General features: G+C 44.3%; 1 protein-coding gene across 2 annotated transcripts in view; it reads left to right on the forward strand.

Moving 5' to 3' along the window:
• SLC12A8 (solute carrier family 12 member 8) overlaps positions 1–17,127 on the forward strand; it is a 144,361-nt gene that overhangs the window by 1,270 nt on the left and 125,964 nt on the right. For both annotated transcript variants that reach the window (XM_086402061.1, XM_086402042.1), the window contains exon 2: positions 228–323. In XM_086402061.1, coding sequence (XP_086258187.1) covers positions 228–323 — 96 coding nt within the window. The remainder of the gene's footprint in view (positions 1–227; positions 324–17,127) is intronic.

Consider the following 17,127-nt stretch of genomic DNA (forward strand, 5'->3'; position numbering starts at 1 on the left):
AAAAAAGAGCTGGGGGCAGCTGTGTTTAAAAGAACAACATTTGAGCAGAGGGAGTCTGTGAAGGATGAGTGGGATCAAATATTTGGGTACCAAAGAGGGAAGGAGATGTTTCCAGATGAGGCAAGACAAAGTTCCTTCCTCAGACAGGGCCTGGTATAGGAAGGATGGGCAATAAGGATCCAGGGAAAGAGGAGCCAGACTGATCGGGAACACTGTTTACTTTCCAGAGGGGTCTCCCCACCCAGACCACCAGGACCCCCATTTCCAGAAGAATGGCCCAGATATCTCAAGTGCAGGAACTCTTCCACGAGGCAGCCCAGCAGGTAGGCCTGGGTGGTGTGGGGGTCTGTGAGAAAAGGTCACCAGGCAAGATGCTGAATGGAAATCTTACGGTGGACTATTTTAAAAGTAATGATCTCAGACATTTATTTTGGTATTCCAGCTTAATCGAGAAAATGTTACAGCCAACTCCTAGCCATCTGTGTGCAAAAAATATTCTTTGGTATCTAGCAGATTCCGAATCCTGGACACTCCTCCTCCTACCCTGCCCCACCCATGGAGGTTTTCCATGAACAGAGTGAGGACTGAGATAATACAAACTCCTTTTAATACTGTATCAAACCAATGTAAGAAGGTAAATTTATTTCTGACAAAGTCATACTGTATATACTGAAGTCAAATAGATTTCTGGATTCCCTGGTATCTGCAGGTTTTTCTTTTTCTTTCTTTATCTGTTGATCATTACAGTAAGTATTCAGTGTAGGTATGGAATTAAATGACTCTCCCCTAAAAAACCAACTGTGCTTAGGCATTTATCAAGGAGCAACTTGCACCAGGGTCTTTGCTGTATGATGATCACTCAACTGTGAAGTTTTCAGTCTCTTGGATATCTCTCGTCTTTATAGAGAGGGTTAGAGGGGTTTTCTGGCATTATAACAGGGAGAATGAGCCCCCCAAAAGGAGAGAAAATCAACTCATGGCCTCACACAGTAACAAGAGAATGGGGTCCAAAGCCAGGGAGCCCTGAGCCAAAGGGCAGAGGCTGGAGAGGCAGATGGGATTCAGGATTGGTGGGGAAATCCAAGCTGGCTAGTTACGCCTCTTCATGTGCATGGGTACATATGAAAAATGCATCGTGGTGGCTGGCAGCTGGCGAGTGCTCAGCAAAAGGTACTGCTCCCCTTCCGCCTGGCGGGCCCAGTACTGTATCCTGCATTCTCTACTGAGCTCCTTACACCCAGCCCCCTAAATATTCAAGGTGTTTAGAAAAAATGAGTGACTGGAGACCCAGAATAGCTCCTCAGAGAGATTTCAGAACTCTTGCCCAGAGGTCTTTGCTCCTAGGTGAACGAGCCAGTACCATATTTTTAATGTGGTTGAGTACCCTTATAGAAACCTTGTCTTACTTATTTTATTTAACTTTAAGAATGTGTTTAGCTCGACCAGTTTCTCGTCATACTTGCCATGCATTTTATTTGTGTTTGCAAGACTGTACATGAGTGTTTATGCACCTAATATATGTTCATGGACTACTTCCTAAATAATGGGTACTGTTAAGCTTGAAAAATGTACCCAGATGGAAAACATAAGGCCCTCATTTCCAGGGATTCTGAAAGGAGAGCATTTGGTTCATTGCTGTGAGAGGGATCCATTGAGGCTCAGCTGTGACCCTCTCTCTCGTTTAAAACCTTCAGTGGCTCTCCTATCCACCACTCAAGAGTTCAAACTCCTTAGCCTAGGTCCTGCACAGTCTGACCCAGTCTGAGTTTCAAACCTGCTCCCCTGCATCTTACTCTCTGTACCCCACCTTCCAGACAAAGGTCCATTCCCTAGGCCCTGTACTTGTATCTTTCCCCTTGCTGGTCTTTGCTAATACTTCTCACTCAGCTGATTTGTCTCTGAACTCTCCGAGTATCTAAGGCTATGCTTGGCATTTAAGTAGCAGTAAATGTTAATCGACTAACCAAATGAACAAGTAACAGATGACCACAGTGCAAGCTAAATTGCCATGAATTCCCTAAGAGAGAGTTGATTTTATTTTTAAAATTTTTTGTAATTAATTAAAGCCACAACTACGTGGCATGCGGGATCTTAGTTCCCTGGCCAAGGATTGAACCCGTGCCCCCTGCAGTGGAAGCACAGAGTCTTAACTGCTGGACCACCAGGGAAGTCTCGAGTGTTGATTTTTAAAATGATGAATGTAAATGCCTATGTATCACCTTCCTCTCCATCTCCCTCAGTCTCTGAACATACAGGGATTAGACAGTGTTCAATGTCAAGGCCTTTGGTGTTCATTATCTAGACATCTTGGAAATCTCTCCCTTTGTCTTCATTGCCCTGTCTTGTCCAAGGTATCATTTTTTAATTGAATTATTTCATATCTTCCTAACTTCTTTCTCCACATCTCGTCTAAAGCGATCCCTTTTTAAATCACAAGTCTGTACATTTGACTCCTCTGCTTAAAGCCTTTCCATGGCTTCTCGCTGCCTTCAGAACTCAGTTCAGACTCCTTACCTTGGCCCCCACAGCCCCTGCCCACCCGCCCTCACATGATCTGACTGGCTTCCCCTGCTCCCTCCCGTAGCATGCTCTGTCAGTGCACTTGCTCTGCAGTATTGAAGTGAGCTGTTTCTTTCCTGTCTTCCTGGGTGGTGGTGGTTTAGTTGTGAAGTCATGTCCAACTCTTGCAATCCCCACAGACTGTAGCCTGCCAGGCTCCTCTGTCCACGGGATTCTCCAAGCAAGAATTCTGGAGTGGGTTGCCACTCCTGTCTTCCTTAAGACTGTGAATCCCTGAAGTTCAGGGCATTGTCTTATTCATTTTTGAGTCCTCAGTACTTGTCGTTAGTGCTCGGCGTATGGAAGATGCTCAGTCAGTGCCGGTTCTGCTTAACTGAACTCACCTGGCTAAGGATAGGGGGAGCTGCTATTTGCATTAGGTCTTGAAGGGTCAGTGGTAAAGTTGGGGCACACATCCCCAGGCTGCGAGGGTAAGAAAATGATTATAACTATCAACTTATTATGTGCTGAACACTTAATGTGCATCATCTCTTTTAATCTTCACAACATTCTGAAGTAGATATAATAATTATTTTGGTTGACAGATGAAAAACGGAGGCACTCTGAACCCGGGAATGGTTGTTGCCAAGGTCTAGGCTTTAATCTTTTCTGCTTTATGCCTCCTGCCTCAATGGCCTGGGCGAAGCCTGTATGGGAACAGATAGCAGGCTGGACAGCTAACATGTTTGAAGTGGTTGGCCTTCCAGAAGTTTCCCATAAACCTTTTTCTCCCTTTACTCCAGGTTTGGGAGTTAGGAATTCTGCTAAGAGCTTTGAGGCCTGAAGAGCATGGAACCAGGAAGGCCATGCCCAGTGGGAAGACAGGCTAGGGGGTGTTACCCTAAACCCTTCTGTTCAGATCTGCTCTGTTCTTGGTCACTGTGTCATTTGGGAAGAGTGGGGATGCTTGCAAGTTAAGTGGAGGGGTTAATGAATGGATTCTTGGTTTGCTTTACTCATTTTGGGACCAGATTGGGTATGTGGGGGTGGGTGGGGGTGGGTAGGTGTGTGTTGGTCAAGCAGACCAGCTGAGAAGGGTCTGTAGATCTAAGGGTTGATGGTGCTGCCTGATTCAAGTACTGACTCTAACACTTTGTAACTTTGGGAAAGTTACTTCACCTGGTTATTAAGCCTTTGTATCCTCCCATAAAATGACTACAATAATAGAACCCACCTTAGAGAATTATGAAGATTAACAGAGACACTTCATGTAAATGTTTAGTATAGCACTCAGTTCATAGGCATTTTGTAAATGTTGCCTAATAATAAAACTGAGATGGGCAGTATGTATTTGATCCATGAGGTAGTGATATGACTGATCAGAGGGTTCAGTTGGCAAATGAATACATAACTCAGCACATCAAATTCAGGTAGAAGACCTAAGGTAGGAGTCCCAAATCCAGAATAATTTCCTTGGCCAAAACCAGAGACTGGGATAGTGTCTGGGACACTCTGGATGATGTGGGAGGGGCAGTCCATTGAGGACTATTTTAGGCCTGGAGTGGTTTGGGAATGTGTGTGTGTACCTTGTGGAGGTATGAGTCATTTCGGGAACCTCTGTCCCCAGGCACTTCACTGATGTGCAGTATGGTTTAAGGGTGGACTTGAACCTGGGAACCTGGGGTTCCCAATTCTGACTATGCCATCAGGCATGCCAGGCCCTTGGGCAAGTTACTCAAGGGCTTGCCCTCTGTTTCCACAACTGCAAGATGGGGTGAGTGTGCCTGATTTTCAGGGTTCTTATGCCATCTACAGAAGGGTCTGGCCCCGTGCCTGTCACATGGTGCACACTAAATACAGTGCTTGTCCGGTGATCAGATGAAGCAGATTTCACACAGAAACCCAGTCGAGTAGTCTGCTTGTGAGATGCAGGGCTGGAAAGCTAAGGAGCAGCTGGTGCCAGAGGGAGGTGAATGGAAAGCTAATGGCCTTTGATAGCAGCCATCTCTCCATCAGTCACTGGACAGAGAGGACTGTGACAGACGCAGTGGTCAGGAAGATGAAGCTGACAGGAGAAAGGAGTAGCTGGAGACAGGGAGAGATGGCAAGTGGACATCTGTGCAAGGTCTGGGGTCCAGCAGGATCCAGTGCTCTTAGTGTGGGAAATAGCAGGAAAAGTTGGCTCAGCTTAGAAGGCATTTATCGAGTGCCTGTTCTTGCCAGGATCTCCAGCGAGTGCTGCAGATAGTAAAACAGAAGTCTCTTAATCATGATGGAATAAGGGATGCCTCCCACTAGTCTGGTGTGCTGTTTTCCTTCTCTCAGGATTGGATAGTCTCCAGAAAAACTTAAAGGGAAGCTGTGTCATGCTGTGGTCTGAGAATGGGTGACCAAAAGCCGCAGATTAGCTAGTGTGAGTAACTCATTCTCTTCCTTCTTTATCCAGCTGGAAACTTGGGATCCAGCAGGAGTGAGTCTGTGAGGACCCTGTTCTAGGAAGTCTGTGGGGTAACTTCTGCCTGGCCTGAGATAATCACTGTTGAAAAAAGCCCCATGCAGACTCACGGAGTAAGTTGCCCATCAGAGCTATGGCATCTGGCCCATGCGTGAGCCAGGGTGCGAGCCCTTCATGATGCTGCACCAGGACTCAGTGCTGCCAGACTCCCTGCCTCCCTTTCCCTCTCTGGCCTCTCCTGTGCTTGCTCCCTGTTCTCGCTTCCTCGGTTCAGTGGCTCACTGAGGTTAGCTCAATGTGGTAAGAGTAAGAAAGAATATGATCCAGTTGTGGGACCAGCAAGCGAGGCAAAAAGAGGTGAACATGTTAAGAGACAGAGGTGATACAAGTTATTGCAATGAATAAAGAGGAATTTTCTACTCTCAAACTCAAAAAAATGGAGGAGTTCTTAGAGATCCTCTGGTCCAGCCCTTGCTTAGCTTGTCAATAAACAAGCCCAGAGATGTGGAATGACTTGCCCAAAGATACATTAAGAGAGTGGCAGAGCCAGGTGAGAACTGAGCCCAAACACCCTCACCCTATATTATGGCTCTGGGTTGATCTTAATGCAGCCAATCTTTAGGTTATAATTTTGAGCATTGGTATCAGGCTTCATCACAGAAGCTTTGCTGTAGTTTTCTGCACCCTTATTAGCCCATGTACAGTTAAGAACTGACTTTCATTTTTGCATTTTTCAGGCCCGTTTTAGCATCTTTAAAAAGCCAATATGCAAAGTGAGCCTTGGCAGCCACATGCTAGGTGATAGCTTATTGCTTTGTTAGAATATAGAGAAATGAATGCACCTGAGGAGAAAAGGGAACCCAGGACAAGGCCATCTTGTTATCCCTTCTTATACAGACAGGGAAGCTGGGGTCCAGAGGGGTTGGGTGGAAGAGAAGGGCTTACATCTGGGATTCTGGGAGTCATGACCCCTATCACCCTCCCAGTTTCTGTAGGGCATGAAGCTTATACCATTTTCAGGGATTCTCTTCAGTCAAAAGGATACAAATTATAAATACAAAATTACGTGTAGTCTTTGGAGAGACTCAATGCAAGTGAAGGGTCTTGAGGCTTAGAAAGACCAAGGGTACCTAGACAGAACCACCTATGGGATATAACAGAAGAAACAGGCTTGGGCCCTGGAGCCTGGGAGAGAAGAAAGGGCAGCGATTACTCTCAGGGTTGAATGAGTCTGCAGCTTTCATGTGAGCTCGGTTCGTCTTTCTTGCTCTCTCTCTGTTGTCTTTGGCCCCTTCCACTTTATAGGCCTACTTGTCACTTAGCCTAGGAGGTCAACCTCGAAAATGACAATGCTCTGAAAATGCCTCATACTTGTAAAAAGTTGGAGTGGAGACATTTTCTGGATGAACTAGAATGAAAGTGATTCTTCACAGAAATGAATGCAGTGGGATTGTCTCATTTATATTCACAGGATCTTCATTTGTAGAGGTGACTGATGACACGGAGAGATCAGTGCCATTGGAAGAAGAATTTACCACTTACATTTCTCAAGAGAAGGAGGAATGCCATGCAGGGCCACAGGGAAAGCACCAGGTTCTGGTCAGGAGGCAAAAGCAGGAATGAAGGGAAAACCTGGGCCACAGCCCTTCTTGTGCTTTTGGTGGGAAGGGCAGGGCAGGGTAGAGCAAACAGCTTAGGACTGGCTGGTTTTAATAGTTCTGGTAAGCTTTGGCAGTAGAGATGGTCTCTAGTTTCCTAGAAACTGACCTGGGGGTGATTTAGAGCAGGGGAAATATTGGCTTGGTGTGTGAGAATTAGATAAACAGAGTGGCTTAGGGAATAACTCAGAATTGGTAGGTTTGCATATGAAAGGCATGCTCCTGGCCAGCTGTGTGCTATCTATAAGAGCTGGTTAGCCCTGGGAAGGTTGATCTGTTCCCTGAACTACAAGATTTTTAAGATATCATAATGTCATAAGCGGAGAAGGCAATGGCAACCCACTCCAGTACTCTTACCTGGAAAATCCCATGGACGGAGGAGCCTGGTAGCCTGCAGTCCATGGGGTTGCCAAGAGTTGGACACGACTGAGCAACTTCACTTTCACTTTTCAGTTTCATGCATTGGAGAAGGAAATGGCAACCCACTCCAGTGTTCTTGCCTGGAGAATCTCAGGGATGGCGGAGCCTGGTGGGCTGCCGTCTATGGGGTCGCGCAGAGTTGGACACTACTGAAGCAACTTAGCAGCAGCAATGTCATAAGACAGAAAGGAAAAAACATGATTAATATATTCTGCCTAGCTGTGAATGACGGAGAAGGCAATGGCAACCCACTCCAGTACTCTTGCCTGGAAACTCCCATGGATAGAGGAGCCTGGTGGGCTGTAGTCCATGGGGTCGAGAAGAGTCGGACATGACTGAGCAACTTCCCTTTCACTTTTCACTTTCATGCATTGGAGAAGGAAATGGCAACCCACTCCAGTGTTCTTGCCTGGAGAATCCCAGGGACAATGGAGCCTGGTGGGCTGCCGTCTATGAGGTTGCACAGAGTCGGACACGACTGAAGCAACTTAGCAGCAGCAACAGCAGCAGCTATGAATAAATGAACTAGATGACTTAAAAATTTCTTACTGCCTTAGGTTATATTGCATCCATGGTCAAATGCAGAAAAAATGCAGTCCTTTGTTTAATAGTTTGGGGTTTGGAAGGAGAATCCTAGAGGCCGTGTTAATGATTCTGAAGTACTTTTCTTATAATTTGTGTAAGGAGCTGCTAGGTGGTGCTTAGACTCTGGTCAGGCCTGATTGAACAACTGGCTTCCTATAGGGGTGGATGACAATTTTAGCTTATTTTTCCATTCATTTTATTCTTTTGCTGACAAAATATCTCTCTTCAGGATAGAAGCTTTAATACTAGATATATCTGTATTCATAAAACAATATCAAATAAAAAACATTTAAAGAAATATACATACCTTAGGGAGTATAATTCAGTATCTCTTTTTGCTCTTTTCCAGGCAAGAATACTGGAATAGGTTGCCATTCCCTTCTTTAGGGGATCTGCCCAACCTAGGGATCGAACCCAGGTCTGCCACGTTGCAGATGGATTCTTTACTGTCTGAGCCAGCAGGGAAGACTTGTTTGCTCTTTAATCATTATCAAGTAGCAATGTAGGGCTTCCCAGGTGGTGCTAGTGGTAAAGAACCCGCCTGCCAGTGCAGGAGATGTAAAAGACTCGGGTTCAATCCCTGGGATCAGGAAGGTCCCCTGGAGGAGGAAATGGCAACCCACTCTAGTATTCTTGCCTGGGAAATCCCATGGACAGAGGAGCGTGGCTGGCTACAGTTCGTGGAGTCACAAGGCGTTGAGCACAACTGAGCGTGCATTTGTGCAAGTGCGTGTGCATGCACACACACACAGACATACACCCTCAAGTAGTAATGTAATCTGATTCTTAAAACTTGTTTTCTTTCTTTCTGAATTTGACAACTTAGTCAAAAGCCTGCAGAGGTTGTAGTGATGGTGGTATGCTTCAGAATAGCTCAGCATGAACAGTCTGCAGAGGTACTACTGCTCTGGCGTGAATACCTGGCTAGTAGGATATTGTCATTGTCACCTATCAGAAGAAAGCTACATTTCTTTTGTTTTTGTTTTGATGTGCAAGTATTCTCTTCTTTATATGAACAGGCATAAAGAAAGAGAAAAAGATAATGAAGTAAAAACCACTGGTCTGTGTAAAAAAATTCGATGATATGCTTTTTCCAGTCTGCAGATAGCTTGTAAATCACATCCACAGCCTCTGTCAGAAGTTGCAGGATTTAGGTGCTTACTGATGAATTTGAAGTGATGGTAGCCTAGTGATCCTCATTGAGCCAAAAATAGTTATGTTTGATCCTGATGATAAATTTGCTCTAAAGTGAGTCTCAGTGTTCATAGAACTTAGAAAACAGAAGGCCATGGCTCATTTTGAATAGCTTTCCCTTTTTGTTTTAGGCAATTATCAGTTAAAAAAAAAAAAAAAAACCAAGGCACAGGCAAATTTTAATTTTAAACAAAGATATACACATGTATGGATAGATATTAATTTTATCAAAGAAATTTAAGCAGACTGTACATTTCAAATGTGATTCAGATCACAGGTATCTTTTGGTGTATCCATCCATTGCATAAAGTGAAGTTGAGTTATAAATAAATTTCTAACTTGAGGTCAGCATTTTATTTTTCAAATATTTATAATATGTGATAGATTTTTCTTCAAATAAAAATTGTTATTATTTATATTGTAGAAGTACTACACGTATGCGATAAAAACATTTTTTAAGCAAAAGAATGATACAAAATTAAAAGCCTTCTTCCTCTCTTCCTTTACCGCCATTCCCCAGAGACAGTCGCTAATGGTTTATAACTTTAAATATTTTATTTATACCTCAGTTTCTTGACTACATTATCAATTTAATATCAATTTACTTATTGCTTCCCAGTATGAAAAAAGAGAACATTGGCATGTTTACCCTTCCTTCTGTTTCTCTCATTTGATTTCTAATTTTTTGTTGGATTGTTACTTTTACATTGTCATGGTTTATAAAACTTATATATATTTTAATTGTAATAAGTATTTTCATGTTTGTTATAGTTGGTTATAAAAACTTTACACCTGCAAATAGCATTTATTGTAGTAAGATCTATAAATGTGTGTGTTTAACTGGAAAACCAAGTCACGTTATCAGACTCATGGAGGAGAAGACACAGGCCTAAGTTGTTAAAGCTTTGCTGCTTCTGAGCAATAAAGTCTTAATTTTTTTTTAAGTATCCTTTAATTCTTCTGGTTCATATGTAGCTACTGCTGTTTCTTATATTCCCTGTCACTTTTTTTTTTTTTTTTTTAATATTCTTCTCTTTGGGGTGACAGGAATTTTTTTCTTATATGGATTGGTGGTAGTAGATTACTCTTTCTAACTATAGGAGCATGGGAGGCCAAATTGTTTTCATGTACTTCAAAAATAACATCTCACAGCAGATTGGATGCAGGAGATATGAGAGTCCAGCTGTATTCTATCAAGCCAGAGATTAAAATGTTTTCATTAAGTATTTTTGCTTGGGAAAGTAGTTATTTTTCATGCAAACATGATACTTATTTTAACAGATAATAGGTTTGTTATTATTATGTTTAAGTGATTAATAAGTATTTTCAAATATCTCCCTTTAAGTTTCTAATATGATAAATATTGAAAGAGCTCACATAAACAAAAACTCTTGGGGATCCTTAGTAATTTTTAAGAATGTAAAAGGATCTGGAGATCAAAAAGTTTGAGAACGGCTGCTCTAGAGATTAAACATACATTTAAAAATGTTCACAGTTTGTTTAGAGTTAATATTATACCACTTCAATGTAAAATGTAGGAACTTGGCAATCACATAGGCCTGTTTCCCAGCTCCGCCCTTCAGCCTTTTATGCTATAAATGCCATATGTGTTACATCCATTACATGATGAAACCTCCAAGATGATCTTATTCCCAGTGATTGCTGTGGCCTGTGTCTGCCCCTAGCATTTGCTGGCTCTGAGCCTGGAACTTCTTAGGGGCCTTGGAAGACAGCTCTTCTCTTGGCTGCCCCAGGCTGCTCCATCATGTGCCTTCTTTTGCCCATCCAAGTGCATATGCAGAAGTCTCTCCAAATATCTGATCTACTAGTTCAGTTCAGTCGCTCAGTCCTGTCCGACTCTTTGCGACCCCGTGAATCCCAGCACGCCAGGCCTCCCTGTCCATCACCAACTCCCGGAGTTCACTCAAACTCATGTCCATCGAGTTGGTGATGCCATCCAGCCACTCATCCTCTGTCGTCCCTTCTCCTCCTGCCCCCAATCCCTCCCAGCATGAGAGTCTTTTCCAATGAGTCAGCTCTTTGCATGAGGCGGCCAAAGGATCTACTAGTAGCACTTGTTTTTTTCCCTTTCTAGTTATAACTATGGTTTCATACATTAAAAAAAGCCCACATCTTTTCTGTTATTGTCATGGTAATTTGGAAGGTGGGAAAGTGCATATTCTGCTATCTTAAAAGAGATATCTAATGTCACTTTCTAAAGCACAGTTTATTCATTCATTCATTACGCTAACACGTTTAGTAAGCACCTGTTCCCTGTTGAGCACTGGGGGTACAAGAGTGAACAAGCTATTTTTTTCAATATATATGGGCTTCTTTTAAAAAATAAAAATTGTATGTATTATTTTTAAACTTTTGAAATTTTGAAATTTTCCCAAATTATAGGAAGTTGCAGTAATACAAGGAACTGCCATATACTCTTGACTCAGGTTTACCAGTTGTTAACATTTTGTCGTTTTGCTTTATTATTTGTGTGCTCTCTCTGGCTCTTGCTCTCTCTCTCTAAATTTCTATTCCATATGTATGTTTTGATACATATTATGTTCTATTATAGGCTTCCTAGGTGGCTCAGTGGCAAGGAATTCACCTGCCAATGCCAGAGCCATAGGAGATGCAAGTTCGATCCATGGGTCAGGAAGATCCTCTGGAGGAGGAAAATGGCAACCCACTCCAATATTTTGCTGGGATAATCCCATGGACAGAGGAGCCTGGCAGGGTGCAGTCCATGGTGTTGCAAAGAGTCAGACACGGCTGAGCACATATTCTATTGTATGTATTTTTTCCTGAACCACTTGGAAGTAATTTGTAAACATATTCCCTTATCCATAAATACTTCAGTGTCTGTTTCCTAAGAATAGGACTTTTCTTTTACCTAACCACAGTATATTTATCAAGATCAAGACATTTAGAGAATTTTCTGGTGGTTCAGTGGTTGACACTCCACGCTTTCACTGCTGAGGGCCTGCATTCAAATCCCTGGCCAGGGAACTAGGATCCCACAAGCCGCTTGGTGTGGCCAAATAAAATAGTCATAGTGCATGCCTGGATGGCCAGACTATGGAATTTTTTTTTTTAAAGATGAAGACATCTAACATTGATCAATCCTATTATCTAATCCACAGGTTCACAGTCCACTTTTGGCATTTATCCCACTGATATCCTGTCGCTTTTTCCCCCAGACCAGGAGTCAGTCCAGCACCACACAGGGCATTCAGGCATCCTGCCTCACTCAGGCTCATTTAATCTGAAACAGTTCCTTAGCCTTTCTTTGTCTTTCATGACCTTGACTTTTTTTTTTTTTTGGTAAAACACAGGCTAGTTGTTTTGTAGAATGTTCCTCAGTTTGGGACATGATCTCTTATGATTAGATCTGGGGTTTGTATTTTGGGGCAGGAACCCATAGAATGATATTGCATTCTTTCCAGACATCATATCAGGAGAGAGGTACAGGGTTTCTGCTTGTTCCGTTATTGGTAATGTTAACTTTGGTTAGCATTTCAGGTGGTGCCCACTAGGTTAATCCAGTCTGAAGTTACCAATTTTCCCTTTGTAGTTAATACATAATTTGTTAGGGATACTTTGAGACTATGGAAATATCCAGTTCCTCATATATCTCCTACTCACTAGCTTTAGCATCAGTTGTTGATTCTTGGCAGAATCAGTTATTACTGTGATGGCTGCAGAATGATGATTTTCTAACACCATCATTTCTTTTACATATATTAGTTGGTCTTCTACTAAAAAGGATTTTCCCTCTTTCTGCTTATTTTAATTTATTCATTTACTTATATCTGTATGGACTCAGATTCTTATTTTTCCCATGAGTATTCTATTGCTATAATTATCAATTTTGATGCTCAAATGATCCCAGATTTGCCCAGGGGATGCCCCTGCAGGCTGTTTCCTCTTTCCTTTCGACACGTCCTCATCATTTTTAGGGGCACTTCCTTACTTTCTGACAGAAAATATTCTAGGCTCATTTTGTATTTTCTCTGCCTTGGCCCTGAATCAGCTATTCCTCCAAAGAGCTCTGGCTCAGTAAGATGAGAAATGGTATTTAAAGACCAAGATCTGGGTGTTAGATATGTTCGTTGCTACTGGGGTGTCTTACCTTGTAGATCCTTTAAGTAGACAGAGAGAAGGAATATATATTTATATCTTCCTCTGCATATTAAAAACTACGAATTCAAACTGATGCCTCTCATTCTAATTTATCACCCCAGGGTTCTCCTTCCTTAGTTTTAACTGCCTTCTCCAACAGTGAGAAACTTGACTGTCAGTCAATATATTTATTTCTTTGCTCAATCCTATAATTGATGGAAAGTAGATTAACTCCTACCCCTGCAAAAAACAAACTTTCTTTCTAGAATGTGTGTTGCACCTGTGCTCAGTTGCCAAGTCATGTCCGACTCTGTAACACTGTGGACTATAGCCTGCCGAGCTCCTCTGTCCATAGGATCTCCCAGGCAAGAATACTGGAGTAGGGTCCAATTTCCTTCTCCAGGGGATCTTCCCAATCCAGAGATCAAACCCGTGACTCCTGCATTGGCTTTACCTCTGAGCCACCAGGGAAGCCTAGAATTTGTATTAGTTTGTAGTTATTTGTCTTTAGACTGAAAGCATATAGTCAAAATAATATGTTCGGAAGTTACTCTGCTTTGCTTTTTTTCCACCTTCGGTGTGATTATGTTTTTCCTTAGAAATAGTTAGGTTAATTTGTTTCTCTCTGCATTCTTAGAGTTTTTCTCTCTCATCCTCTTGATTTGATTTTGTTTAATTTTGAGTATGTAAAACATTATGTGATTCCAAAAGTCAAAAGTACTCAGCACATAGGAATTCTTAAATGAGTATAGTATTGTCTGATTCACTGAGTCATCTAGAAGAATAAATCTTTTGCAGTTGGTATTTAGCAAGTTTGCCTGTTACTGGTGAAGGGCATTAGGGCCTGTGTTTGTCCTCCTGATATTAAGCCGAGATAGATTGTCTAGTGACAGCCCGAGTCTTGCAGGAAGCTTCTGTCCTCTTGTCAAGGAGACTGGGAAGGGAAGGGGAAGCTCTTGTTTAGGTGACCATGGCATTGCTGCTGTGGGAATTTAGATTTGTGGGATGGTATTAGGTGTCCAGAGCATAGTGTCTTTGGGTTGTGCATTCTGAGTGCAGACGTGGCTGCTCTGTAGGGAAGGAGCTGCTGCTGTGTGACTGTAAGGCAGAACCTCATCAGGAATTCCCACCAGCATCAACATTTTCACAGCATCTGAGGGTCTTGCCGCTCCTGTGCCTATATGGTTCTATGACCAGGTTGTGCCTTGAGAGATTCCTAGCCTTGGACCAGGATCAGCACACACAGGATGGAAAAACCACAGATCAAGCATCTGGAGCTACTGTTATGGAGACGCTGGCTTTTGAACTCACTCCATGCAGATTTCCACACAGCCACAAAGATCTCACATTGCTAGGAATGACTAAATCAATATTGACCAAGGGTGCTGCCCAGATTCAGATCCAAGGAAATCAGACTTTGACCACTCCCGATGGGTCCTTGCCACTTCCCCTCTGGAGTAGTTTCCACGACCAGCATCAATCTGATAGCAAAGTGCTGATCAGATGCCCATTCTCAAACTCCTAGTGCAACAGAGAAGGTGCCAGCTGCCCCAACCCTGGGACCGAGCAGGGCTGAGCTGTAGAGTGAGGATTCACCTGAAACATGAGGCCAGGTAGGCTGGGTTAATAGAAGAGGTACAGTCAATTAGACATCTTTCCTTTTCCTCTCAACTGCCCTGAAGAAATCCTCACCCACGTTTAAAACTGCCTGATGTGCTTCATGCTTACGAAAAAACCTTTCACAATTATCATCTCACCTAAACTGTGCAACCCCCCTCGAGGCAGGTATGCAGCTACCTGCATCGGCCACAGGTGGCCATGGCCGTGAAGCTGCTGCCCCCCTACCCAGCTCTGCCTGTGGTGCTTATTCAGAGTCAGAGGAGAGGAATGTGGCTGGTGCCCACTGGGTCACAAGCCAGCAGCAGCTTGGGATCTTCTCTGATGTGTGATTGATAAGTAAATAACTAGCGTTCAGAGAGCAAGTTGCTGGTGTATGTGTGTGCTCCGGGGAGAACCAGCCTTTGGGAGGGAGGGCCAGGTCATGTCCTGCTCTGACCCGCTCCTGACCCAAGTGGGCAGAAGCCAGATTCTTTTTCTCCAGCTGCTGGCGGAAAGCAGAGGTGTCATCTCACATTTCAGGCCTGCTTGATGGCCTGCTGGAGGGAGGTGGCTGTCTGAGAGGAAGGCTCACGGGCGGGAGCTCACATGGCCGCCTGTGGCAGAGCTTGTCTGTCTCAGCTCCGCTTGTTGCATGCTGGAAGCCACGTGTGTCCCACTCCAGACACATTTCAGGGTGCGATTTCCCTGCCTTCCCAGACGTTCTGCCGAAGAGTGAAGATTCTCTACTCACAAGAGAAAGATTTCTACTTCAGAACTAAAACACCCACCCCACAGCTGTGGTGTCTCCAGTGTGGTTTTAGCCCTCAACTCAGAGGGACCAGGCCCTGGCTTCTTGTTCTGGGAGGTCAGGAAGGGAAGCCCTAGCAACAAGCATGATTCAGGTGTGATTACCCGGGACCAGACTCCAACTTGCTGTACCCCAGAACCTGCCAAGTGTCCACCTGAGGGGCCTCAAGGAAGAGAGGAACCTGCCCCTTGAACATGTCTGTGGGCCCTTTCTGAGGGATGCTTTGCCCCTCTTGCTTTGCTTTCTCTTCTTCTTTAGTTCCCCCCCTGTCTCCCAGAAGCCTCACTGCTGGGCACACACATTGTCTTACTGCCATCTGCCTTTCCCCACAGCCTGTTATGTCTGTGCCATAGAGCACGGAATGATACTCCTGTTATTTTGGAATAGATGACTGGGACCCAAATCTGAAGACAGTGAGGTTCTGAGAGAGTTATCAACAGTTGGTGCCGATCACAAGATTGCCCGTACCTGGCCCAGCTGTCGCCCCATCACCCAGTGATTCCACTGCCCTCCCCTGGGCACCAGAGATGACTGGCAGAGGCACAAAGGAGGTGTCTGTGGGCCACAGCCTCTGCGGGAGAGGGTACTGTAGATGAGCTGGGGTTCCTTAACCTCCCATAAAGGAGGGAGTTGGGTTTGAGACCCCCAAGAGTGGGGAAAAGCTGAGACTCTGTCCTCTGGTTGGAGGTCTGCACATGCTGAGGGCGTGGCTCTGTCTGCAACCTGTCTGAGCAAGACCTAGGGGGATTTAGAGAGCTGGCAGGACAGACAGAGGGCAGGGTTGGGATACTGTTATTTATGATAAATATGGGCTTCCATGGTCGCTCAGATGATAAAGAGTTTGCCTGCAATGCAGGAGACCTGGGTTCTATCCCTGGGTTGGCAAGATCCCTGGGAAAGGAAATGGCAACCCACTCCAGTATTCTTGCCTGGAGATTTCCAAGGACAGAGGAGCCTGTCGGGCTACGAGCCATAGGGTCACAAAGAGCTGGACACAACTGAGCGACTAACACTTTCACTTTTTCACCTTCATGCTAATATGTATTTTACACAGAGCTCCTAAAACCCTTGGAATTCCCTAAGTGATAAAAGTGATAAGATGTCTTGATATTTATAACAAACGCGTTTTAAGCACATCTGGGTTTATATTAATGAGGTGACTTTTAGAATCACCTAAGGGTGGGGGCTGTTTTTAGGGGAACCAACCATGTGATTAGAGGGTTGCAACTTTAAGGGGAGGGGAAAGAGTTGGAGGTTAAATCGGTCACCAGTGACCAGTGATTTAATCAATCATGCCTATGTGATGAAGCCGCCGCCTCCTGCTGCTGCTGCTGCTGCTAAGTCGCTTCAGTCGTGTCCGACTCTGTGACCCTATAGACGGTAGCCCACCAGGCTTCCCTGTCCCTGGGATTCTCCAGGCAAGAACACTGGAGTGGGTTGCCATTTCCTTCTCCAAAGCATGAAAGTGAGAAGTGAAAGTGAAGTCACTCAGTCGTGTCCGACTCTTAGCGACCCCATGGACTGCAGCCCACCAGGCTCCTCCATCCATGGGATTTTCCAGGCAAGAGTACTGGAGTGGGGTGGATGAAGCCTCCTAAGAAAACCCAAAAAGAGGGTTTAGAGAGCCTCTGGCTTGGTGAGCACATGGAGATGAAGGGACGGTGCTGCCCTGGGAGAAGGTGTGGGTGTCCCAGGCTCTTTCCCCAGCCTGGCCCTGGGCATCTCCTCCATCCCGTGGTTTCTGAGTTCTAGCCTTTCATAATAAGCTGGTGATCTCTGAGTTCTGTGAG

This window comes from Bos grunniens, chromosome 1 (assembly GCF_055505025.1).
Source record: "Bos grunniens cultivar Pamir isolate PY7600 chromosome 1, Bosgru_T2T1.0, whole genome shotgun sequence".
In the NCBI taxonomy this organism is placed as follows: domain Eukaryota; kingdom Metazoa; phylum Chordata; class Mammalia; order Artiodactyla; family Bovidae; genus Bos; species Bos grunniens.